Here is a 27,912-nt window from a genome sequence, read left to right on the forward strand (position 1 = left end):
GCTGCTACTCCTTGGATCCCAGCTTTGGAGGCATGAGCCTGGAGCCAGGGGTGTGGAACAGAACTCCCAGATCCCTGGCCAGCAGCTCGTGTGGGGTTCCATGACTCACCCCTGGAGGTGAAGTTGGAAGCTTGGTCCTATAGTCCTTCCAGTGATTTCATCAACATGGGGCTCCAGAACCAAATGCCAATCTGCCCTAAAATAGTTTGATTCTTTTTTTTTTTTTTCCTTGCAATCAAACTACATGATTCAATGGGTTACCAGCTGGGGGAGGAGTGACAGTTGTGAGAATTTAAACATACGAATATAAGAAAGTACCTTGAAAATAGTGGTATATTGTTGTTATTAATTTAAATGTCATTTAAAACTCATCTGTCATTCCATCTAAGTAACTGATGTACAAGGGGTGGGGGGGCTTTGAAAAGACTCTTTAATGTAGGAAAGGCACTCCACTGTGGGGTTTCTCCAGGGCACACAGTCTTACCAGCGGGTGTAGATGTGGATTTTGGTGCCGGAAGCAAACTCCTGCGGGGTGTTGTCACACTGGGGGTTGCTGGAGGGGCCGCCCGGCTGGCCCCCTTGGGTGTGTCTTTGGAAGGCAGAGCTGCCTTCAGAACCGGCTGGTCTTCATTCCCAAAGGTTGACCCTGTGGGAGGCAGACAGTGTGTTAATTATAACCTCATGAAAAATGGATGGACCCTTCTTGCCATGTGCAATTGCCAGCCAATCCCAACACCGTCATCTGCTTTAGAGCTTGATCTGACTCTTGGTGAGTGGCCTTGAAAAACGTTTCTCTGGGACCAGAAGTGGAGAAGAGCTCCCTTTAATCACCACAGCAAAGTCTGTCATTCAAATCCTCTGTGCAAGGGACACCACAAAAGACAAAAGCAGCCTCTGAAGATTTTATACATGTGTGTGTACGTACACACACGCACACATACTGACACACACACACACACAATTTGCTTATGTGGATGTGTAACTGTACATATGTACAATGTGCATTTATTTGATAACTCACAGAGGATGAGCAATCCTACTTTTGAAAACCAGTGTGTGTGACCCAGGAGAGGTGAGAGTAAGAAAAAAGACTCGTGCATGGGCTGCTGCTCCAAGAAGCTTATGGAGAACATCCTGACTTGCAAGTTATTTGACCTTCAGAACAAGAGGCTTGGGGTAAAGGTAGAAGGGTATGGAGCATGGGGACAGAGAATCTCTCTGACACCCATGAAGTTTTTTGCCTGAAAAGCTGAGGTGTCACCAAACTGTGAAGCCCTGAATTAGAGCCTAGCTTATTGCAAAGGCATACGATGCCTATTGATATTTCAGTTTACTATTCAGTATAGAAACAGACTCTATGTCTAAGGACAGTTTGTTTACAAAGGACTGCTCTGACACTCTGAACATACGGCATACTGGGATATGTGTCAGGTTTAAATGCACAAGGCCCCAAGTTTTCTTCCAGATCTTTCCAAACCTACTGTGGCTTATACGTCTGTCATCTCTTAAAGACAATGACACCATCATCTATTCCCTGTTAAAGGATCAGTCTTTTAAGTATACCTCTGAGTACAGCTGAAAGGCCTAACCCACAAAATTAAGCTTGAATGTATTGGAACCACGGCTTGTTTGGAATTAAACTATCCAGTTAGAAACGTGACCATCTACCGTGGAAAATATGCAATGACAGCTGGAAGAAGTATACAGAATTTTAGCAAAAGATTAAATTTTTTGTTTTCATCATTTTAAAAGGATAGGCATAACATTTTATTTAGATAGGGCCTGTATTAAATGATAACATTATTCAAATGGCTTTAATATTCAAAACATCCAGGAATTTTATTCAACCACTTAGTGTAAGAGATTACTGATTTCCTCCCTCTGAAGACCTGAAAGTCCATTTCAAATCGGTGAGATTTGTTTTGTTTCTGAAGAAAAGCATATTTACGAAAGAAAAAATAAAGAATGCCCTATTTCCCAGCACAGAGCCTATGTCCTACAGTTCTTTTCAGGTCTGTGCAAGCTTTTCCATAGTTCTAAACAGGGCTCAAGAATGCATTAGATCTATGCCAACAGAACAAATGCATCGAAACTTCATGGAAAGGATCTGCACTGTATCCTGAATGTCGAATACAGAAGTAAGCACCTGTTTGATTATAACCTCATGAAAAACTTCTTCAGGAAAATGGACACCATGAACCCGAAAAAAGTAAGTCTTAGCTTCTGAATCATTCAGAGGGCTCACTAGTCCAATCCCAGAATCTAGAGGCTCTCTGGAGGTTTGCAGGACATTACAGATGGAAGGAAGGGGCCACTGGATGGATTTCACATGGAACTCTGCACTGCTTAGCTAACCACTGACATACTGCTGGAATAATCTACTCACTAAAATATGTAGTGGAAGCTGAATTAAACATTAAAAAGTTTCATACAGAATCTTTCACTTAATTATTAAAGTTTCTTAAGAGGGAAATGTTTTGTATCATTTGTAAAGTTCAAATGCCCTTTTATCAAATCCTCTTGCACCTGGCGTCATCCTCGGAGGTGAAATTTATTATTCAGAGAACATGTCAATTTAGAGATTTGGCAGCTTTCCAGGCTGGGAAGGCAGCCTATTTGAAGTACGAAGTGTCAAGGAAGCTATGTGGGTGAGGTACGCTCCTCTGAGAGTGGTCTTGAATTAACAAAAAAGAAAAAAAAGTAAAATAAAATAAAATAAAACTCTATTCTTGTCTATCATTGTGGGACCCGACTGGCAGTTCACAGTATTGCTCTTTGAAAACCAGCTTAGGGCAGCTAGTAATTAAAGACTCATTATTTAGGAAATGGAAAGAACTCAGAGTGGCTGCTGAATTCTAGAACCGTTCTGGCTACTTCACAACCATGCAGGCAGCATTAAACCATTGCTTGATAAGAGGAAGAAAATAACTGGAAATAAACAACAATTTGTATGAGCCAGAAAAAGAGTGGCGGTGTCTCACAAGTCTAATCCAGTCCCCGAACCTGGCCTGAACGATCTAGGCTATCCCCTGGATGAAGGGTGGAGTCTGAGGAGAAGGACAGCCAGGGCTGTTTCTCCACCTCCCACCTCTCTGCCCCTGCATTTCTTCATCCGCAAGTGGGGACACTGGGCATGGACCTCACAGAACCATCGCGGGAAGTAAAAGAGTTAATACAAGTGGATTTTTAAGTGTCAAGGCAAGAGTTAGTGCAAGGAAAGGGTGGTGTCTGGTGCATAGTGAGCTCTTCTGTGTTAGTTACAAGCACACATGGGCTAGTTTTTAGTTCAGCAGTTGGTCATTACAGCAAATCAGTTTTTCGTGGGGAACTTGGAACAAATCCAGGGACTAATATCAGGTGGCGCTGCTCCAAGTGAAAAGAAAGGAAACACTAAAATAAATCTGACAGCAACTGCAGGATGTAAGGAAATATAGTATGATTGTCCTTAAAAACCTATGACGAGCTACTTGAGACACAGGAAAAGGGGAGAATCAGGACATAAGGGACCACCGGGCTTCAGAGTATTGGACGCTGCAGGTTCCACTCTGAGCGACACTGTTGGGACCCAGGGCATGAGCGTGGTATCAAAATGGCTGTCCGAACTGCCTGTCACAATTCGCACCCACCACAGGTACTGACTGTCAGACCTTAATGAATGAATGAAATTGGTTTTAATTTATACGTCTCTGACAGGCAGTGAGGTAGAACACTTTTTTTAAATTCAAGTTTTTTCTTCCATAAGATACCCACTCATAATCTATGCCCTTTTCCTACTAAAGTATTTTATTTTCCTAATTGACATATAGGAGGTGTTTTTGTTTTTGTTTTTTTTAATATTCTGGATATTGATCCTCTCTAGGTATATATTTCAAATATCCTCTCAGTCTTTGACTAGCCTCCACAGTGATGGTGCCTTTATTCAGAAGTCTTTCATTTTATTTATTTATTTATTTATTTATTTATTTATGCCTTTATTTACTTACTTGACACAGAGAGACAGCAAGAGAGGGAATACAAGCAGGGGGAGGGAGAGAGGGAGAAGCAGGCTTCCCGCTGAGCAGGGAGCCCTACTCGGGGCTCCGATCCCAGGACCATGAGATCATGACCTGAGCCAAAGGCAGATGCTTAACTGACTGAGCCACTCAGGCACCCCAGAGGTCTTTCCTTTTAATGTAGTTGATTTTTCTCAGTCTTTCCCCCACTTGATTTGTACCTTATGTGTCTTAGTTTTTCATTGTCTACCTCAGATAATAAAGATGTTCTCCTATGTATTCTTCTAAATGGTTTAAAACTTTGTTTTGCACATTAGATCACTAATTCACCTGGAACAGAGCGCGGAGTAGGGGCTGGATGTGTGGTTGCTATTTTCTATATAGACAGCCAATTATCTCGGCCCTGTACGTTGGACAGTCCATCTCTTCTGCAATATCTGTACTTCCTTCTGCTGTGTGTCAAGATTCATACAGGCCTGATTTTTAGTGCAAGCTAACAGCCGCCAAATTGAGGTAATCTAATAGGGTGCCTGGGTGGCTCAGTCAGTTAAGCATCTGCCTTTGGCTCTGGTCATGATCCCAGGATTCCATCCTGGAATGGATCCTCAGGATGGAGCTGAGCGGGGAGCCTGCTTCTCTCTCTTTCTGCCCCTCCCCACCCCCTTGCTCATTCTCTCAAATAAATAAATAAAATCTTTAAAATTTTTTTCAGTAAATCAACATAACAAAAGTTTCTCTCTCAATCATGAATCGTCTCACACAGGCAATCTGGATGACATGCCATCCTGGGGAGCTTTAATCCAGGCAGGAGCTCAGGGATTCTGGCTCCTTCCATCTTGTGTTTCTGCCCTACTCTGGGTTTCTCAAGAGACATTAATATGCACCTGGCATATGGGGAGGAAATGAATTATTCATGGAAGAATTTTGGGGGGTCAGGCCTGGAAGCAGAGTGTATCACTTCTGCCATGAGTCTAATGGCTGGGAAATGTCGCTTAGTTTATGCACAGGAGAAAAGGGGAATCATTGGGTAAACACCTAACCCATTCTGCCACATGAGGCTCCATTTCTGAACTCTATATTCTGTCTCATTGATCTCTTTCTCTATCACTATACCAATACCATAGCATATATATTTACTGTCATGCAAGACTCGTACTGGCATATTGAACCAGTATAAGACAAGTACCTCCAACTTGGTTCTTTTATTTTACAATTGTCTTGACCCAAATATTGGGTCATTGACCTTTCTCTTACATATAAATTCTAGTATCTACTTGTCAAGCTCTAGGAAAAGTGGCCAGAATTTCCAATTAGATACGATTACATCTTCTTTCTGAACTGCAACATGCTTGAAGGAAGAGCAAGCTCAGACCCCATGAAGAACAACAAACCTGTGCTGAGCGCCACTTATACTCTAGGAGCCATGTTAGATGAAAGAAATACAAAGAACATGGAGTTCCATGAAAAAGCAAACACCAAATAAGTTGTTCTATAAAGACGCAGCACTAAATGACACAATAAAATAATAATAACAAATAAATAAAATAAAAAGAGGCAGCACTGGTCCTTAAGGGATCAAAATCTGGGATACTTTGGGTTGAAGCAATATTGGCATCTAGTGGGTAGGGCTGTCAATACCTCTGTTGAGAAGACATGCAGAAATATAAGAGACCATGGAGAAAAGGGGCTAATAATTGTTAGCTGAAGGGTATAAGGACAGGGAGAAAAGATAACATTTTTTTGTAAACAGTCATATGTCATAAAGGGGAATTCTCTACACCATTCTTAACTCTGTGAGTTGCCAGCTTATTCTCCTTAATTCTTTCCTTGTAAATGCCAGTGGTGCACCCTGGACTTGTTACATTATCACCACTGAAATATGAAGGTATTCCTCTGATCATAGAAACTAAAGGACAATAGCCTCCTATTTCACTGCTGGACCCTGGCCATCTTTTTGTAAATACCCAAATCATCATATCATCAACTTACTGCTTGGAAGGTAAGCTCTCCTTCATTAGAGGTATATGTAAGGTATATGTTCTGCATGATTACAGACTCCAGCCAGGTCCATGTGAATATATAAACCAAATTGTGCTGTATTTTTCTCTTTAAACCACCAGGTTTGTTCAGCACTGAGAGTCCTAGGATCAAGTAATTTCTCTTTTCTCTTTCCAGTACCACTCCTAGAGTTCCTTCCCTGCAGTGCTTACATCCCTGAACTGATGGATCAATTCTATCAAAATCCCATGGAGTTGAACCCCTACCTCACACCATATGCAAAAACTAGGATCAAAGACCTGATGTAAGCACTAAAATTATAAAACTCTTAGAAGAAAACACAAATGTAAGTCTTAATGACACTGGGACTAGATAATCATTTCTTAGATATGACACCAAAAGCACAAATAACTGAAGAAAAAATAGATAAGTTAGACTTCATCAAAATAAAAGTCTCTGTGCTTCTGAGCATGCTATTAATAAAGTGAAAAGACAGCCTACAGAACTGAAGAAAATATTTCCAAATCACTTATCTGATAAAGGTCTAGTATCCAGAATATATAAAGAAGATTTATAACTCAACAATAGAGACAAGTAATTCAATAAAAAGTGAACATAGAATTTGAATAGACATTTTTCTGAAGAATATATACATATGGTCAATAAGCACATGAAAAGATGGCCAATGTCATCTTTTAGATGACAACAGGGAAATACAAATCAAAGAAACCATGGGAAACCCACTAGGATGGCTATAATAAAAAAGACAGACAATAGCAAGTTGTTGGTGGAGATGTGGAGAAACCAGAACTTCATACACACTGGTGGGACTATAAAGTGGTGCAGGTACCTCAGATGGCATAAGACAGAAAAAAAAAAATTCCTCCAACCCACTATTGCAGTCCATCCACTATAGCAAAACAGCAAGTTCAGACACGAGGAGTATGATACTCAACTCCTCCCTGAACCCCTTCACCCTCCTCATCTACTCTCACAAAATTAGGTGTAAGTCTGAGCTTCTCTGTCTGACACCACAGAGGGAGGAAGACACAGGCAAATTCAGGCCACAAAAGGTGGTCCTAGAGGCAGGCACTAGGGGGAGGATGTGTGAAGGTACAGGGTACCTAATATTCTCCTGCGAAGGAAGGAGAGATGTCTACTGCACCTTCTCAGACTGGTAATTCTGGCTATGACTGAGGTCAAGGAGAAAATTTGGGTTTTGTGATACATATTCCAATGTGCTCTTTCACTTCTTCATATATTGGAATGCCAAGAAATTCGCTTGATTCTTAGAAAGAAGAAAGAATGGCAATGAGAGACAGATGCTAACCAGACCAGAATGAAGTTCTTAAGAGGAAGGCTGTGGAAGAAAAGCAAAATTGTTATTAATAATATGAAGGCATTACAGCCAAACCTTAAGAAACATGTTTCATTGATTTTGAATATTTATACAGATTATAATGATTAAACTACTCTCTTCACTGATTTTTTTTTTTTTTTTTACAATTCTCGGCAATCAAGTTGTATAATGTTCTGGCTGCATGATTGCCTAATTGATGTATATCTCATTGATTTAGCAGTAGTTATCACTCAGTGGCAAAATTTAGTTTAATTATTAGAGTACCAACTGAATATTTCATTTCCCACCTTGTGCATATTTTAACCTAGGTGTTTTATTCTCACATTAAAGAGCTAAAGGGAACCCCCTATCTTAGCATTTCACCAAAGTTAGTTCTTTGTGAAAAATGAAGTAGACTAAGCGCCCTAGGTTCCAGGCTCTACACTAGGCAGGGAGCTCAGGGCAGACATGGTCCTGACCTCATACAATGTACCTTTTCCAAAAAGGGGACACCCAGACCACAAACAGGTACACAGACTGAAAGAAACACAGGGGGCAGAGCTAGAGGGAGACTCAAGGGTGAAGATCAAGTATTTGGAGAAGGCGTCCTAGAGGAGAGACACCTAAAGGAAATATTTCTCTCAGCTGCACGCTAGCACCGGGAACTCTTTTATTCTTTAATATTAATGATATCACCATCGTTCTAGAACCTTAGGATCAGAGTGCCAAAATCATCCTTGAATCTTTCTTTCCCTTTCTTCAACCAATGCAAGTCAATATGCTTCCATTTCCATGCCAGACTTCATATTTCTATTCCGGCTCTGCTCCTGTGGCTAGCCTCCAGGCAGTCCCTTGTCACCTCTTGCAGAGACAATGGTGTCCACTCCTCTCCTCCACCCACCCCACCCCATTCAGTTCAGCCTCTTCACTGTGCCCTGTTGTTCTTCCCAAATAGAAGTGGCTCAACATAGTCTTCCAAGTACCTCACAAACTGTTTTTTGCTGTTCAAACCTTCCCTTATGTGGTCCCAGCTGTCTTCCCTGCCTTACTTCCCGCTCCCACATCAAGGGCAGTATAAACTGGAGGCAGGATTCCCCTGGCACTTACTGCTCTGCTAGAATTAAGGCTCTGCTTGAGCCCTGCTGTAGGAACGAAGAAAGCAGTCAGTGCCACAGTGTCCTGGGGCAAGCGCTTCCTGTCACAGACACCTCTTTTTCTCAACTTCTGAGACCACGGGCTCTTGAAAAGCTTCGCATGTTCCCCAACTGCATCCGTGAATGTAGTCATGTGGAAGGAGCACAGCCAAGGTGGGCATTTGTTGTTTCAAAGGTGGGGATTGTCTGTGGTGAGGTACGGTGGGGTTTGCGCATTTGCGCACTTCTGAAGACAATAAACAGAAAGGCAAACATCAGCACTTAGGCAAAAATGGGTGAAGGGGAGAGGGAGGTAGAGGCTTCCAGGGGCAGAAAGAATAAGTCCTGGGGATGAAAGGCACATCCTAGGGGATAAGTCAGTGGTACTGTAGTGATGTGGTCTGGTGACAGAGGGGAGCTCCACTCCCAGGGAGCACGGCATAGCATATACACCTGTGGAGTCACTGTGCTGTACCCGAAGCTAATGTAACATTGTGTGTCCACCATATTCAAATAAAAATTTTTCTTTAATGTTCTTTGTCTTTCTGCCCAAGCACTATGATCTTTCTCCCCGAGAGGGTCCCATTTACCTAATCCTTTTCTTCCATTTCAAATTTTGCTTTGGTCTCATCTTAAGCATGAATCTCTGAGTTTTTTAAAGTTTGAAAGGCTAATAGGTAAGTGGTTAAATTGCCTGGGTTGCAACCCTGGAGCGACTTCTTACTAGTTGTCTGACCTGGACAGTTTGTTTAATTTCCCCGTGCCTATTTCATCATCTTCCAAGGGGGGGGGGGGGTAATAGCAGTACCTACCAGTTAGAGTTGTTGTATTGTAAAAGTTATTACATGTTCAGAATCAAGTGTTCAGAATAGCGAATGGCACACGTAAGTGCTCAGCAAATGGTAACATTGACATCTGTCCACTAACCCCACACGGAGCCTCATGTGAAGCCCATCAGCCCCATCAGCCTATCCCCTCCTCCCTCTTCTTCCAGCCCCCCATCTCTCATGGCTTTGTATCTTTCCAAGGCATTAACTGGGATCCCTTCTAGGGGTCTGGTTCTGAACAGGCAGCTCTAGGAAACTGTGGTTCTTTTGATAGCCACCTTTCCTCAGTAGCCTAAGTCCTCATGAAAGAAAGAGAAACATATTGTCTGTTTCGCTACTTCCTCTCGACCTAGAGCAAATGGTGACTTCTCACTAAGCCAGGAGAGGGCCTCACAGTCTTTCTTAACACACACTCCAGGAAGCCAATAAATGATCCCAGCCCTGGACCAGAGAACATACATATCTTCATACGGTATCTTCATATGCTTACCACCCTTACTGGGTGGGACTTATCCTCATACACTCAGCATTCTTACTAAGTAGCAGGGCATACTTCTCTAGGTCAGGGGCTGTGGGGGAGATGATTCCTGTAGGGCCAAACAAACTTCCTGGACTCCTGAGGCAAGACCTCAGCTCTTAAACTTTTCCGGCTGGGCTGTGACAGTAAGATTAACGGTAATAATAATAAAAGTACCATATAGCACAGTCATGAACACTAGAGGCTCTGTCCAAATTCAATGCCAGATTAGAAAGTTACTAGTAACATTTTCTTTAAAAAGAGCGTGTGTTGCGGTGAGCCTGGATGTTATGCACAACTAATGAATCGTTGAATGATACCTCAAAAAATAATGATATACTATATGTTTTTTTAAAAAGCTAATTAAGCCTCTTTTATGAAATGGCTTCTTAGGTACCCTCCATCTTTAGGTTACTCTAAAAATAAAAGGAGAAAGTGAGCATTAAGCACTTTTGCCGCATGTCTTATACTTGATAAATGGGAGCTCTCATCGGCAGTGGGAGCCCCGGCATCTGCAGGTAAAGCTCTCTTCTCAGCCGGTTTCTTCAAGCCCCCTGTCTATCCCAATGACACCAAATAGCACCACTGTTATGAGATCCTATTCCCTGCATCCCTGTGGAAGTACCCTCAAGACATCCCTAACCCCACTAGATCCCCAGCGGAAGTCGATGGTTCTAGCGAGTAGCGAAAGCCACCATCAACAGCACCTCCACCTTGGCAGATTCCTACCGCCCCAACAGGCAGTCTTCCCAGTGCCCCCTAGGCCAGGCATAATCCCCCATGTTTTCTTCTTTTGACCATGATCACAACTACAGCATCGCAGAAGAGAAAAATACCCCCAGTTGTCTATCCTCTCGCTGCCCCCAGGCACCCGAAAAAAGCTCCCACTTTTCCCTCCAGAGTCCATACTAATAGCAAAGAGGGTCTCTTTCCTATTTCTTTGCAGGAAATTGGGGGAATTGGGGTGCAGGTGAACTGATAAAGTGCGATTCAGAATGCAGGGACACAAATGTCAGAGGGAAAGCAGGCCTGGTGAATGGTCTCCCCGAGTCCCCCATCTGAGAGACCTGTCATATTCTGTCACTTGGGCAAGTCCATAAGGCCTTCACAGCCTGTTTGTTTGTTTGTTTATTAAAGATTTTATTTATTTGACAAAGAGAGAGAGCACAAGTGGGCAGAATGGCAGGCAGAGGGAGAGGGAGAAGCAGGCTCTCTGCTGAGCAGGGAGCCCAATGTGGGGCTCGATCCTAGGACCCCGGGATCGTGACCTGAGCCAAAGGCAGTGGCTTAGCCAACTGAGCCACCCAGGTACCTCCGTTCACAGTCTGTTTAAATGTCTCCTTCAGTATAGCATCTTCTCTCTGTTCCCTTCTAGGTAACAGAGCTAGTCTAAGGAAGACCCAGCTGGTTAACAAAGAAAGCAAAGGCCCAGGGTAATAAAAGCATCTCTCTTAAAACCCACAGACGTAGCCAAGGAAGATGAAAGCTGGCATCCCCCAGCCCAAGACTTCTGAACTCTCAGCACACAAATCACTTAAAACTTACTTTTAATTTGAGAAATTCTCTTTAATATTTACCGAGTCACATTTGCAAAGGAGAGGACGTAGTCAAATATTGATGGAGGTTAGTTACTTAAGAGACCGAGGGCTAATATGGCACATCAGGAGAATTTTGGGTAATTAAAAGCAACTTTTTACCATTCCCCTTTTATATCAATTAGACCAGTTGTAACAAATCCCTTTTCCCTATCTGAAGTGCTTAAAAGCTTGAGCCATCATCCATGAACACTCTGGTTCATCACTGTGTGAATCTTTTAGTAGTTAATACCTTGGGGAAAATATTTAAACTGGAGCATTTTAATTATACACTTAATATGGGAGTTGTTAAAAGATAAGAGCATCTGATTTGAACTCAATTTAAATTCTGCTAAAGTTATTAATATGGTATAAGAAATTATAGGAATGATCAAGGGCTTCTGTACTAGCTTTTATTAATAGAGCAACAAGAAAGTTTAGCTGTTCCATTTCTATAGCTCGGGTCTGGTGCTCTATTATCGTCTCCTTTTTTATGTCACAGATTTAATTAGCTGTTTCCAGGTACCTGGGGGACTCGTGGATTATTCCATGTCAAACATGGCTTTAGTGAGCCACAGTATGGCAGCAGACCAAGATCAAACCCTGAGAAAACAAGTCAAATGTTGAAAAGTGGCTCAGTGCAACTGAGCCCCAACCTCCTTTCCCATATATTTATCAACACTAGAGGGACTGCGAGAAGCAGTCAGATTGTACCATCTAGCAAGAAGTTGTGGCACTCTTAAAAAGAACCTTCCTACTTAGTAGTTTCTGGGGAATACGAAACTTTTAAGGAGCAGAGCCTCTTAGGAGATGACTAGCATATTGGCTTTAAGATGTGTGTCAACTTGTAAAGCAAAATAATATTCATCCCTTGGTCTCTACGAGTTTTCCGCTTAGCAACATCGCTGTTCTCTGTCCACTAGATACCACTAGCACTCTCTCCCTGCCCATCCCCAGATCGTGACAATCCAAAACTGTCTCCAGATGTTGCCAAATATCCTTTGGGGACAAAAACCTTTCCCAGTTGAGAACCACTGCTCAGGAAGAAAGACTAAAATATTTAGGCAAAATAGAGTATTTACTTGTCTTGGTGGAACATGAGACTAGTGATATCTAACATCTTGCTGGGTTGCCTTGATAACTAATTTTTTAATAATTCTCAATAGTGAATTTCTGGTTAACTCGTTGGATAAATGAGGACTATATAAATATGCTGCTTTGATATTTAATGATGTTTTAATAAAGCTCCCCTGCTTTTCCTATGTACACTCAGCTCCATCTCCGTGAAGACTGGGAAGCTGGGCTGCAATCTTCATATTTCTGGTGGCCTCAGTCCAAAACCTTGAACCCCCAGAAGCTGCACTAAAGTCCAAATTAAAATATCTTGAGAATATACATAGCAACTGATGTCAACTGAGATTGCATGGTGGGGGGGACCCCAAAAGGAGACAAATGGTGACACTCTTTGATGGGTTTAAATCATCATGGTTTAACAGAGAAGTGTCATTCCTTGGAAGCATCTCACTGAGAAATAAACAGTTTTTAAAGCACTAAGATTGGTGGACTTACAAGTCAAACCAAAAGCAAAACCCTTTGGTTTCCTTTGGCTGTCTATGTATTTCTGGCTATTGGCTCGGAGGAAAGAGGACCACGATCTTGGAACCCCATGAGAACGTGGTAGCCCTGAGACAACCATTTTTCACCCATGTCCCCAAAAGAAGCAAGCATGACTGGGATCAGCAGATCATGCATTTCGTATTTCATACCGGTAAGCACTAAATAAATCGTAGTCTCCCCTCTCCAGGGTTCTGAAAAACATTATGCTCATTTCTTAGCTTATGAACACAGTCCTCTCTTGAAAGCCTTTTCTAATACAAAGTTTCAAAAACTGAAAGTCCTATTTCCATTCTTTTTTATGGGCTTAGCTATGTCTGGGACGTGCTCTCCCCGCCATCATTCGTGTCAAATAAAATCTGCACTATTTAAAGGCTATCATAAAATCATTCAAGCATCATTCAAACTGTTTCTGCAAATTACGATAACCTAATAAATGGACTTTACAACCCCTTTAAAACTTTCCAGATTTGTGAGATATAAGCAAAGGCTCTAGTTGGCCACTTCACACAGGGTATTTCCTCAGGGAAGGTGCCAGCAGCCTCCACCTTAAGCCTAAGGCAGTGAAGCCAGGCCTGTCTCTTGCCTTCCAGATTTTATGAACCTCTGAAACCGAGCTTGTGCCCCACCTCCACCCGCCCCCCCGCCCCCCCCCCCCCGGGGAGCTTCGACTATTGTGCTCATTCCTCTCTCTCCCCGCATCCTGCAACAGAGCCAGTCTTGGGCCAGATAATGGTGAGGGGGCCACACCAGGCCCAGGCAAACACCTAGGTCTCCCCAAGTCTCTGATGGGCAGGGCATCCCACCATCTGTGCTGCATCTGGGAGTCACTATGCAATCATGCCTTCTCCCCATGTCAGCCCACAACCTGAGCAAGGACCAGCAGATGAGTTCCCTTAACCTTTTTGGTTTTGCTGTTAAAAAAAAAAAATCTAAAAGACTGGAGAATGTTTGTAAATAGAAAACAAGTATAAATATCTATTATTCATAGAGCTCAAAATTCATAAATCAAGGTTTATAAGAGGAAGTGTTTGAATTCAGAGTAAAATCTGGATTCTTCATTAGTCATAACATATGGCTGAAGAAAACAGAATCGTGAGAAAGCTTTGCCTTAATTAAGGGGCAGTAGCCGTGGGCCTGGTAGGTATGGGTAATAATGCCCAGAACCTTGTTGTGTTCCACCCTGAACAGTAACACCCCAAAGGCTGTGTGTGCAGAAAGGAAAGAATGGGAGAGTCTGTAGCCTTGGGGCTCAAGCAGTCTTGGAATAAATTGTTTCCTAAAATATGTATGAAATGCAGCACCTGCCAAGGTCTCCTTCCCTACGGAGGTTTCTGGTGATGTGGTAGACAGCAGATAGGAACAAAATGCTGGGCTACTCCAGCGAGGAAATTTTTTATTTTAAGTAGTGGCAAATTCTGACCATAAATGTGATCAAGGTGTGTGTGGTAAGCAGGATTTTAAGAGGTTTCTCAAGATGCCTGGTCCCTGGACTACATCCCTTGCATAATTCCCAGGGTGGTGAATATGATGGACACTACTCCCATGACTAGGTCATGTTACATAGGGCATTTGCCATCAAGAAATGGAGAATACCTGGGTGGGCCTGACCTAATCACATGTGTCCTTTAAAAGCACAGCATCTTCTCCAGTGGAAGGCAGGAAAGAAAGTCAGAGATTCGAAGCACCACAAGGACTCAATACACTGTTGATGTCCTGAAGATGGAACCAGTAACAAGGAAGGAGGGCAGACTCTGGTTGCTGAGGGTAGTTCCTGACTGATGGCTGGTAGGAAGAGGGGGAGCTGAGGCCTAGACCTGCAAAGAATAAATTCCGTCAACTGTATGAGCCGACAAGTAGATTCTTTCCCAGGTGTCGGCAGATGCTCTAGGGGCCCGGAGATCCGTCAACCGCAGAGCTTTGCAAAATGGCGCCTGGCGATTTGCCAGAAGGTGTGTCTAGAGTGACTGATCGTAAACAGGAAGTACTACCTATTGGCTGTTGAACTATTGCTATGCTATGGGTACTTGGTAACAAGCTTAAGGTTGGTGGATGCAGGGCGCCTGGGTGGCTCAGTGGGTTAAGCTGCTGCCTTCGGCTCAGGTCATGATCTCAGGGTCCTGGGATCGAGTCCCGCATCGGGCTCTCTGCCCAGCAGGGAGCCTGTTTCCTTCTCTCTCTCTGCCTGCCTCTCTGCCTACTTGTGATCTCTCTCTGTCAAATAAATAAATAAAATCTTTGGAAAAAAAAAAAAAGATTGGTGGATGCATATCGCTGTCTATACTAATTGGCTTAGCTCCCCTATATAAGTGATGGCCATATGAAATAAAGAGCCCACTTTTTTGGAAACCCAACGGGACAGAGGGTCGTTATTATCGCTGCTGGAAGGCGATACCCAGGGCCCTGGAGAAGAGATTTCAGCCCTCCTCAAACCTGGATTTCAGCCTTTGAGGTCTTAAGCAGTGAGTTCCATTCTGCCATATGCGAGCTAATAAGCAGGCGCTGTTTCAAGTGGCTAGATTGGGGGTGCCTCTGTTGGTTAAGTGTCTGTCTTCAGCTCAGGTCATGATCTCAGGGTCCTGGGATCAAGCCCCATGTTGGGCTCCCTGCTCTGCAGGGAGTCTCTCCCTCGCCTCTACCTCTCCCCTGGCTTGTGTGCTTTCCCACCACCTCCTTGAATAAATAAATAAAATCTTTTAAAAAGTTACCAGGTTGTGGTAAGGCAACAATAGCAAACCTCTGAAGGTTCCTAGTGTACTGGGCAGGCACACATGACCAGAGCTAGTCCAGCCTGGTAAGAGGAGAATGCGGTTCAGAGGAAGGCAGGGACAGACGGGGACCCATCCCGGCCACAGTGCCCCACGCGGACTTGTGGAGGCAACGCTGACCCCCTGAAGACGGCGACCCTAATAGAAAGTGCACCTATGCTACATAGTCTCAAAGAAACCTCTCAATCTTCCCGAATCCAAGCTTCCTCATCTGTAAAATGGGTTCTGGTACAGACTTAAAGAAATAAGCCAGATCAAGCCCCCAGCAGAGTTCCTGGGGCAGCAGATACTCACTGAAGGCTACCTTCTCTCTCGCTTCTAGTCTCTTTGCCATCCTTCTCGTTCTAAAACACAAAGTTGAAGTTGCCAACCATTCAATGATTCCTCACCTCTAATGTAGTAAAATCTAAGCTCCTCAGGAGCTCCGAGACCAACCCCCTCCTTGCATCTTATGGGCCAACCATACTGGACTAGTTACCATGCTGTGAATCAGTCAGATATTACAACTGAAGTCAACCGTTCTGAGAAGGTTGCAAACAATGGTCCTTCCACCATGCCTAAGTCCTCTGCACACTTATCTACATGTGGACTTGCCACATGGTTGTGTTACCAAGTTCAGGCTCAATCCTGAAGGAAACAGAAAGCCATTGAAGGGTTTATTCAAAGCAATGACATAGGTGCTCATTTGGGGAAGATCACCACAATCATGGAGTGGGAACATGGATCTGACTGGGATGGAACTGGAGACAAAGGAATCATCTGACGCTGTTTCATTACATTGGTGAGACAAAGTCAGGATCCAAATGAAGTAAGACCCATCGTAAAGAGTACGGAGGTACATTAACTGTTTTGGAATAATGACGGGAAGAAGACAACTTCAGGGAGGAAACATTTAGAAGCAGGTGAGAGGGGCCCACAGCTGTGCCCACATAGCATCAATGGTTTGAGAAGACCAGCTGGTCTAAGTCTTTAAGGGTCTACAATGTTTTCATGAGCCCTAATTTGGACCGGCTCCAAGCTGTGACAGGATCCTGAATGAGGCGTGAGGGAAGTTCATTTCCCTATAGAGAAAACCGGTTCAGGATCAATTAAGATAGGAGCAAATCATGGCAATTATAAATGACTTACTTGTCCTTCAGTAGAGGAGATGCTGTTTTCTTTTTGCAAAGTGTCACCCATTTTGAAACACTGGTATTAAGTCTCCTCTTTCTTTCCTTCTCTGTTTTTAGCAAATGAAATACCAATCTATTCTGTTCAAGATAGTCTCAGAGCCATATATACGTACAGATCTGATAAACACCTTGGTAGTGAGAATATAATGATGATGATCAAAGGCACCACCCTCTACACCCCCCTGCCCGGGCTCAGCCTGAGCCCCTCCCTGTGGCCCTTTGTGCCCTGAGCTGCTAGCACGGGGGCTCAGGCTCACCGACCTCCCCCCACAGGAGCTGGCACCAAGGCCCACTTCAATGCCTTAGTACGGAGCACTGTGCCTTCCTGGGGAGCTGGCTCAGGGCCAGATGTCCCAGCACTGGCCTCCAGATTCCTGCTCTGGAGTTGCTGTCTGGCAGATACAAAGACACAGCCCTATTATCAACTGGCTCTTCCTTGCTCTCCGCCCCCGACTGTCATTTTGATAAACTCTGCGCATAGCTGGGACACCCACCAAGTACCTTTCGTTTCTGATTTATTGCTTGATGCTACACTAATACTCCAGTCCCCTTCTAAGGGAAAGCCTGCCACTGCTCTGATGTCAAGGCCTGGGAGAAACAGGAGCCCGTACTGACCAAAAGGGCTAATGCTGGTCAAATATTTTTATTAAGCACCCATGTAGATAAACTCAATCTCTAATCTTCTGCTCATTTTGCAAAAACCGAAACTAAGGCCGGGTCATTTGAACCACACCAGGTTACAAAGGCAGTAAATGCAAACTTCATATTGAAATCTCTCTGACTCCAAAGTCCCAGTCCTTTCCACAATTCAAGCCAGCATGTCTGGAAACCAAAGGTGGCTGGGCCTGGTATCTATGAGTTCACCATCAAGACATCCCTCGCCCCAATCAAGAAATGGGCAGAGGACATGAACAGACATTTCTGCAAAGAAGACATCCAGATGGCCAACAGACACATGAAAAAGTGCTCCATATCACTTGGCATCAGGGAAATACAAATCAAAACCACAATGAGATATCACCTCACACCAGTCAGAATGGCTAAAATAAACAAGTCAGGAAATGACAGATGCTGGCGAGGATGTGGAGGAAGGGGAACCCTCCTACACTGTTGGTGGGAATGCAAGCTGGTGCAGCCACTCTGGAAAACAGCATGGAGGTTCCTCAAAATGTTGAAAATAGAACTGCCCTATGACCCAGCAATTGCACTATTGGGTATTTACCCTAAAGATACAAACGTAGTGATCCAAAGGGGCACGTGCACCCGAACGTTTATAGCAGCAATGTCCACAATAGCCAAACTATGGAAAGAACCTAGATGTCCATCAACAGATGAATGGATCAAGAAGATGTGGTATATATACACAATGGAATACTATGCAGCCATCAAAAGAAATGAAATCTTGCCATTTGCGACAACATGGATGGAACTAGAGCGTGTCATGCTTAGCGAAATAAGTCAAGCAGAGAAAGACAACTATCATATGATCTCCCTGATATGAGGAAGTGGTGATGCAACATGGGGGCTTAAGTGGGTAGGAGAAGAATAAATGAAACAAGATGGGATTGGGAGGGAGACAAACCATAAGTGACTCTTAATATCACAAAACAAACTAAGGGTTGCTGGGGGGAGGGGGTTTGGGAGAAGGGGGTGGGATTATGGACATTGGGGAGGGTCTGTGCTTTGGTGAGTGCTGTGAAGTGTGTAAACCTGGTGATTCACAGACCTGTACCCCTGGGGATAAAAACATGTTTATAAAAATAAAAAATTAAAAATCTCAAAAAAAAATAGATAAATAAATAAATAATGGTTAGGAAGTGAATGTAGATGTGCAGATGTTTTGTAGAATGCAAAAAAGATACTCTTAAATATGCCTAAGCATAGGGTATAAGAGAGATTTTAACCTTTTTAATAAACTCTTAAATTCAGCTAAAAAAAAAAAAAAAAGACATCCCTCGCCCCACATCCGGAGTTCCCACTGCCTCCGGCCAGCTCCCAGGCTGGGGCTGACAGCTACCACACAGCTCTGCCTCATGGACAAGAGTTTTGACCAGAGAACAGCGCTCTCCTGTCTTCTTCAAATCTCAAAAGCTGAATCCTAGGATTTTAAAGATTTGGTCCTTTGGAGAGGTTTTTAATTCCTCACAGTGTTACTTAGTCTTTGATTTGATCTTCGAGACAAATGTATCAGCATCACAGAACCACACCATCAAATGAACGGAGGAGAAATTTAGAACCGGTATTGAATATGGGTGAGTTCTTTTACCTTTGTGTGTAAACAGTCAGAATTTCAATTCTGGGATGACAGTTTGACAGATGGACCCCAGGGAGCTGCAAGCAATCAGCTCTCTAACACAGGAGGAAATCCTTACTTAAGCTTGTCTCAATGAAAAAGCCCCAGGATTAATCCCCAAAACAAAGGCCAAGGTTGATCCCCATCCTTGCCCTACCCCAACTCTTCATCTCCACTCCAGGGAGGCAGCTTCCCTTGCCAGTCTTGCTTACACCTGCCTCCAGCTCTGGGGGTGGGAGGGGGTGGGAGTGGGGGGTGAAATTAAAGTGGTGCATTCTGAGAGAGTATTAACCTAGGAAGAGCTTAATGTTGGGGCAACGTTGCACTGGGGGCAAAAATTATTTTGCTGGTAAGCTAGGGGATATTCAGAATTTGGCATCTCTCGGGGGGGGGGGAAATCAAAGAACACATTTGGTTCAAGTAAGCAATTCTGTGCGAGGAAAAAAAACCTTTTAAAGTGCTGGTATGGGTCTTATAACTTTAAAATGACTGAGCAGGGGAGAGAGGGGGAGAAGGAAGGAAGCAAGCGGCCTGTGAGTACCTGGGTTGACTCCTGGCTCAATGGGCCACTCTCTAGCTCGGGATCAACAGCACTGAAAGCGGAAAGCGCGCAGAAGGAGGTGAGGTGGAGGTAATCTGAGCTGGCAGTGTTTGCATATTCTGGGAAGTGCTACCCTATTTTCTTGTCACAAGGAAGGAAACACTGGGCCAAACACGAAAGATAAATGGATTGGAGGGTTAGAGGAGGTAAGAGGCACTTACTTTTAAACTGAGGTGGGAGTGGGAAAGTCATCTCAGAAGGGAAATCCCACTGCCTATGCCTGTAAAATGTGGAGAAGGCTTAAGGGTAAGCCTCTGTGAAGCTGCACCAATGGGTAAGTGCCTCCATCTTCCAGATAAGAAACCTCAGTGTCATGAAGCCTTAACTTGCATTGTACTCTAGGTCAAGGTCGCTAGACAGCCAAATTTGGCCGCCTGGTCCTGCCTTAAACAGTTCTCGAATCCATTCTTCCAATCCATCCCACAGCCTGGGTCTGGGTCCAGGCCATGCTATCTGTCTTCCTATCTGTTGTTTGTTTGTTCACTCATTTCACTTATTTATCTCATTCAATAGACCCCTTCTATGCCAGGGGAAGACCACAAAATGCAAGTCCCAGTGGAACCAAATACAGCACAAGGAAGACATTACACATGTAATAACACCAACAGCCCCCCTACCCCCGCCAACTTTGTCTCCACTCAGATTCCCTATTTGATTTAGTTCTTTTTTCTAGTTCTTGTCCACAGCTTTTCCTGGCTCACGTTTATTTATTTATTTTGAGGGGGTTTCACCCTGTTAGAATGGAAATCTGAGGGATGTTGTCTGTTTTGTTCACTGATACAGCTCAAGCACCTAGAACCTTGCCTGGTTTGTAGAAGACATCTGTTAAGTATCTCTCGAATGGATGAATGAACATGGTAAAGCCTATGGAGGAAAAGTATAAGAGATTTTGGGAAAGAGTAACTATAAATTCTAACCTAATCTGGGGATACGGAAGGTCTGGAAAGACTCTTCAAAAGTCACATGGAGACTGAAACCTGAAGGATGAAGTTAGCTAAGAAAATAGGGTGAGAAGCGTTCAGGGAGGTGGGGAGCATGTGCAAAGGCCCTGTGATGGGAAGGAAGGATGGCAATATCAGGAAATGGTGACACGAAGGATGGGGGGTGGTGATTCTGGGTGAACCTGAGTCTGGTAAGGCAGGGCCTAGACCACAGAGGCCTGTAGATTATGGTAACATATCTGGCTTTCAACCTAAGAGCTATGAGAAGCCACTGAAAGGTTCTCCCAGAGGAGTGACAATCTCATGTGCATTTTCCAATCATTTTTCACTCTGGTTTGGGGAGGAGACAGCAGGGCGGTTATGGAGAGAGAGGTACGTTTTTGTGGTAGTCCAGTCCTGACGTGAAAGTCATAATGGGAGAGACAGACAGGAGGACAGATTCAGGAAACATCCAGCAGGTAAAATGGACAGGAATTGGTCGTGAATGGATGTGGTGGAGGAGGAAGTTCTGGCAAATGTCTCCCAGGTGTTTGCCTTCAACAGCCTGTAGGATGGTCACATCACTTAGAAAACATGTCCTAGGGCAGCGGCCAATTGCTGGGAAAGAGGGCAAGTCATAGATTCAGCCTTGGGCGAACAGAGTTTCAGATGCTTGGCGTCATTCAGATAGAATTTTGAGAGAAATACTCCATTTCTGCTCAGACCTTCCACCTTCAGGGAAGTCTTCCTGAACCATCCTCAGAAACACCCTCCCCCAATTGTATGGAGCCTCTACTACCACGGCAGACCCCCCAGCAAGGACTGTATCTGCTTTGGTTGCTGCCATATCCGAGCATCTAGAACTGTGCCTGGAATACAGTGAGGACTCAGTAAAATGTATCAAATGAATAAAGGAGCTCATAAAGCTCATAAAGGAGCTCATAAAGGCAGAGGCTTAACCCACTGGTGCTCCACAATAAGTATTTTTTAAAAGACTATTTATATGAGAGAGATGGAGTAGGGGGAGGGCCAGAGGGAGAGGGAGAAGCAGACTCTCCGCTGAACACAGGATCCAAACTGGGGCCTGACCCCAGGAACTTGAAATCATGACCTGAGTCGAAATCAGATTCTTAACTACTAAGTCACCCAGGCACCCCATAAACAAATATTTCATGCTCCAACTAGAGCCATGCCTTGGAAGTACTTCTCCACCAATCTGGAGAAAAGTGCAAAACTAGTTTAGACAAGAGCTAAGGATGAATGGACAAACAAAATGTGATACTTACAGCCAATGGAATATTATTCTGCCTTAAAAAGGAATGAAATTCTGATCCATGCTACAACATGGATGAATTTTGAAGACATGCTAAGTGAAATAAGCCAGTTGTAAAACACAGATGCTCTATGATGCCACGTAGAGGAGGTACCAAGAGCAGCCAAATTCACTGAGACTGAAAGCGGGAAGCCTGGTGGCTGTCAGGGGCTGGGAGGGAGGGGAAAGGGGCAGGTAGTGTTTAATGGAGACAGAGTTTCAGTTTGGGAAGATGAAAGAGTTCTAGAGACAGATGGTGTTGATGGCTGTTGAACAGTGTGTGAACGTACTCAATTCTACTGAACTGTACATTGAAAAATGGCTAAAATGGCAGGTTTTATGTTATGCCTATTTTACTACAACTGAAAACATACAAGCAAGCAAACAAGCCAAAAACCTCATAACACTCCAGATGAGAGGCATTACTAGCCTGATTTCACAGGTAAGTAAGCCAAGGCTAAGTGATAATAAGAAACTCACCTGAGTTAGGTGCCGAGCTCTGGTGTTCATTTCATGGTGAATTATGTTGTTTGTACTAACTTGGCCAAGAGATCTGGTGTTCCCACTGCAATTTCTGACCAAGCATCATACACAGCTTTAAACTATAAAGCACATATAGTCACCTACTTCTTTTCCTTCACTTCGAAATGTCAGTGAAAACAGGGAGCATCTCATGAAATTTGACAGACCTGATGACTGAATGTCTGATGAACACTCGCCCCAAGACATAGGTTGATGCTATCGGCAGGGGAGTAGAGCTCCGTCGATATGGGCAGTCTGCTCAGGTCTATGGGGATCTCACACCTTCTCAGCACTGAACATTATTTTTTTTTCATGGGTAAGTGTTAAAATGGAATTTATGGACGATAAAAAAATTAGAATTTCTTGGTACTTAACTAAGAAATTTTCCAATGTATATTCAACTTGTAATTTTATCTGAAGAGACTAGAGAATGATGCCGGTCAACATTTTTTCAAACTGAGAAGATATATTTAAATGAAATTTAAACTCAAATTTCCAAAAGCCTAAAATCAACACCATTCCCTGCCCTCTGAAAATGAGGGCAAGGAGAGAAAAGTGAGCACTTCCACGTTCCGTGGACCCCAGTGTCTTCAGGCCCTCCCTCTAATGAGGCACAGTGCCTCCATGGGGAGTGGAACTCAGCGAGAAGCTCACAGGTGATCTCGGTGCAAAATTTGGCCATGCGGGAGAGAGAAAATAATTCTGTTGTTTCCAAAGACTTCATGGATGAAGACAATGGGGCAACTCTTAACTTTTCAAGTAAATGAGAAGCACATTGTTCTGAACAGCTGTGATCAATAGCCCTGTTCTGAGGCCTTTAGGAATGTGTGCTGGTAGTGAAGCTCATTGGTTTTCCTGTTCGAAATCATAGAGCCAAACTCTCTGGGATTTTGGTAACAGAATAAAATGCTCACTGGACAGGTCAGGAGTTTAAGAGTCAGTGCAATCACAACATAATCCAAACATTCTCCATAAGCATTTTTTTCCTCTTTCTCTGTTGAGAATACTATTTTGTCACCTGTTTGCCCCTACCCATTTCTATAAAAACCTCAATATTTCTCTTGCTTAATTTCATTGCTTACAAATCCAAGGGCCCTTCAGCAACAGTTAACTCAGAAACTTGTTCCTAATGGTGTGAGTGTTGGGAGGGAAGAAAGCCACAGCCAGGTGCTGGGTGGTTTCAGGACGGTGATGTCTGTGGTTGTCTCTCTCTTAAGAACCTTCATTAGTGACCACAAGAGCTGCTCACTCACTGCTTGGCAGCACACCCTGGAGAAGCCCTAGATTACCCGGCTCTTGCCTTGTCTCTGAGTTCCAAGTCTTGTGCACTGTGAGATCCAAGCCAAGGAGTTCTGGGAGCTTCTGGTTCTTGACATTCTTTTTGGGGGGACACTGGAGGATCTGGATTACCTAGGGCCAAGGAGGCTAGTCTCAGGGCACTCTCAGATAAGTCCTTTCTCTTCTCACACTTTCCATTCTCAGTCTCTGGCCCTGCCACCATATCTGTCTCCTTGCTTGCCAGAAATTTCACTGCATCTTGTCCTCTTAAACCATCCACTGGGTCAATACTTCCAAAAGCTCAGTCACTCCTGTACCACCAGTGCTATTTTTGCCGCGCAGCCATTATTTACTGAATATTCAGAAAATAAACTCATGTTGTAAAAACTTAAAATACATTTTTATAATGGGTCTTATATCACAGCATAAGCACACCACTATCATTTTCCATAAATGCAAGGTAACTATTCAGTGAGATGCTAACGAGACCATATCAAAGTCTAGCTCTATCCCTGAGGCTTATTCTCTCTTCTTCTCTGCTGGGGGAGGGGGGGAGACTATCTTGTGTTGGAGGGGGTCTTTAAGGAATGGCAGCAGAAATGAGGACTTTCTCCTTATTTAGCAGTAAGAATAGAAGGAAAACTGAAGCAGGAATCGAGTTCTTCCACTTAATGGTCCCTGTGACCTAATGCAGTTCTCATTTACTCAATGCCAAGCTGTGGGAATCACTTCCCTTCCACACCAGCTCTGCCTAGAATACACTGTGGACTTCCGTGCTTACCCAACACTGATCTCTTCGAAGGATTCCTTTTTCCTCTGCAGCCTTCTCCCACCCTCATTCCAATGCTCCCCTCATTCCAACCCAACCCATCAAGGAGCTGCCACCTTCTTGTGAAATTCTCCACTCACCTGAGGACCCACCTCTCCTCGTCTCAATAATCCTGTCCCGCTACGACAACTATTCAGTCTTATTCCTCAAAACAATGGCATCAGGCTCATCTTTTAACATCTCAAGTGAAGCCCCTAACAGGATACTTCCAAAATCCAAATAAATTATCCATCTAATACTCTAACCTAGTAGTTCTTTTACTTCTCTAATCCAACACACTTCTTACTTTTAATCCATCTCATTCAAACTTAACCACAGCCAAGCACCCCCACCTTGGACCTGATCCATATTAGACCGTAAATCCCAATATGCCACACCTGGAAGTTTCCATTCTTCCAGTGTTCCCTTGCCCCTAACCTCACAAACATTTTACTGGATGGAATCTCAGGGGCCCATTCAGTCTCCATACCCTCATGTTCTCCCAATCAGCCTCCTCCTGCTTTACTTGCTTCTCTGCTTATCCTAGATTCCGTGGCTGAAAACCGAACTGTTCCATCAGTAGGGTCTTTCACTTCACCGTCCCATCCTTACTGAGGCCCTTTTCGGCAAAATCAGGCCCTGGATTATGAATACTAAGTGTTTTCCCTCCTTGCTTTTGGGCAGCGGGAGGAAATGGCCCGCCCATGTCCATATATCTGTGTTAGAGCTGCAGTAACCCTTGTGTCTCTGACCGCAGAAGGGCTGCGAGCACCCGTGGGCCACCGCTTATCTGCCTGTCCACTCCCTTCAGCATGTATTTCAAAGTTTTGCCTCTTTTCCCAAGCCATCTAACCTCAACACCCCGCCCTGTGCGATTTGCCTCACCCTTCAGTTGACCAAGTGGAGGTAAATAGGCCCATACCTCTTCACCTTCCTACTTCTGCAACCATAAACCTGTCTGCGCACACAGCTCACCTCTGGTCTCAGATTCAGACACCCTCCTCTGAGTCGAGGCCGAACCCTCCACACTGTTATTAGTCCCATCTGCTACCATCTCCTTTAGAATATCATTCCATCAATTATCCCAGGGCTTTTCAACCCTGCTGCAAATTAGGATCACCTGGGGAGCTGCACAAAGTGTACGAACATCTGAGCCCTACTACCAGACCAGCTGCATGTGAGTTTCTGTTCTCCTTAAACAGCAAACCCCTTACTGCTCCCAGCCAAGTGGTTCCAATAGGCGGCTGGGGCTGAGAACGCCTCATCAGTCCTTCCCTCTTCTGTCTGCAACCCTCTTCCTTCCCTGGCTTCCTGCTTCAAGCTTATAAACACTCTCAAGTCGGTTATATTGAAAAGAAAATCTTTCCTTGATGTTCAGAGACTTCAAGACTTTAATCCATAAAGCTCTTGAAAGAGTGGCCCTTACTTGAGATCCTATCAATCACAACCCAGCAATTTCTAAAGCCACTACAAAATGGTTTCCCACATCTCAAAGCTCTGAAAACATGTGTAATCAATCGCCTCCACATTCCCATACCTAGGAGACATGTTTGGTCTCATCCTCCTGGTCTTTCCGTTGCGTTTGCTGCTGTCCCCCACCTTGACAGTCCGCCCAGGGGCTTCTGTGGCTCCCCTCTGAGGGACAGAAAAAATAATTCTTCGAAGGCAGGGATGATGACATATTCCTTTTTGCATCTGCAATACCTAGCACAAAGATGCTCAATATATGTTAATATGCACAGAAATAGAACCAGCAGGGCTTCCCAAGTGTTTTCTACCTTGGAAACCACCCGGGGGACAGGTTGGATGATAACCAGGGTAGTGAGGTAATTCAGAGAGGGAAAGGGACAATGAAATAAATATACACTGTTTTTGAAATATTTATTACCAAATAATCAGTTTTAAATTGTAATACAGTCCTATTCTTTTTTTTTTTTTAAGATTTTATTTATTTATTTGACAGAGATCGCAAGTAGGCAGAGAGACAGAGAGAGGGAGAAGCAGGCTCCCTGCTCAGCAGAGAGCCCAATGCGGGGCTCGATCCCAGGACCCTGGAATCATGACCTGAGCTGAAGGCAGAGGCTTTAACCCACTGAGCCACCCAGGCGCCCCTGTAATACAGTCCTATTAGCTGCATAGATAAAATGTGATATATCCATAAATTTGAATGCTACTTAGCAGAAAAAAAAAAAAAAAAAAGGAATGAACTACCAATACATATTATGACAAACCTCAAAAACATTATCCTTGGTGAAAGAAGTCAGACACAAGAGATGATATACAGCATGGTTTCACTAAGCTGAAATTTTCAGAAAAGGAAAACTTATAGAGATAAAAAGCAGATACCTGGCCGGCAGCATAAATGGGCATCAGGGATTTTATCAGGCAGGGTGATGAAAACGTGATAAAAGTGGATATGGTGTAAAACTGAGCAAATTTACTAAAAGATCATTGAACTGTGCACTTGAATTGGGGAATTTCATGATATGCAAAACATACCCTCATAAAGCTGTTAAAATTAGATACAAATTTTTTTCTATTTATAAAAAATAGAATCCAGTTTTAATAAAAACTACTTTCAAAAGTAAAATTACTTCTTAAATTTCAAAATAACACATATCTAAGATGACCACTAAACCGAATGGGACAATGAGGTGAGCAGAGGTGAACGACAGAACACCTCACAGACCAGCAACTCCCTGCCAGCAGAAACCGGCTGGTCTCTGGGATTAACGGGACAGAGCACCAGGGAATAAGTCAATTTACCTACTGTGTTAGCCCAACACCCACCATTTTTCCTTCACTTAAGAATTAAGCATCTGTTATATCCTAGCCATCATCCTAGATGTTAGGGATAGAAGATGAGTAAGGAAGGGTCCTTGCCCTACAGACACTTGATAGCTTACAGGACAAAAAAGACTTAAATGCAATCCAACGCAAGATGTGCTTTTTTAGAAATATGCACTGAGTAGGTAGGGGTTTGAAGATAGACCAAAGTGTCAATTCTACTTATGAGGAGGAGGAAGGCAGATTATAAGGCTTCCAAGGGGAGGTGACCCTGGAAGGAACAAGAGGGCAAGCTAGCATATGGCAGGCACTTTACAGGGCACCGGGCATGGAAATCCCTGTCCCTCTTAAGTGAAAAGGCAACAAATGAATACGCCTTTACAAAATGAGCTGATTGCTGAGAAAAGACAAGAGTAAGGTGTTGGGTGGCCTGATTTTCATTTAAAGTTGCTACAGG

At 43.7% G+C, this 27,912-nt stretch overlaps 1 protein-coding gene across 2 annotated transcripts in view; it reads right to left on the reverse strand.

Moving 5' to 3' along the window:
* Window positions 1-27,912, reverse strand: part of MTUS2 (microtubule associated scaffold protein 2) — a 576,541-nt gene that overhangs the window by 189,374 nt on the left and 359,255 nt on the right. For both annotated transcript variants that reach the window (XM_032314531.1, XM_032314532.1), the window contains exon 6: window positions 485-646. In XM_032314531.1, coding sequence (XP_032170422.1) covers window positions 485-646 — 162 coding nt within the window. The remainder of the gene's footprint in view (window positions 1-484; window positions 647-27,912) is intronic.

The sequence above is a fragment of the Mustela erminea genome, chromosome 15, assembly GCF_009829155.1.
Source record: "Mustela erminea isolate mMusErm1 chromosome 15, mMusErm1.Pri, whole genome shotgun sequence".
Taxonomy (NCBI): Eukaryota; Metazoa; Chordata; class Mammalia; order Carnivora; family Mustelidae; genus Mustela; species Mustela erminea.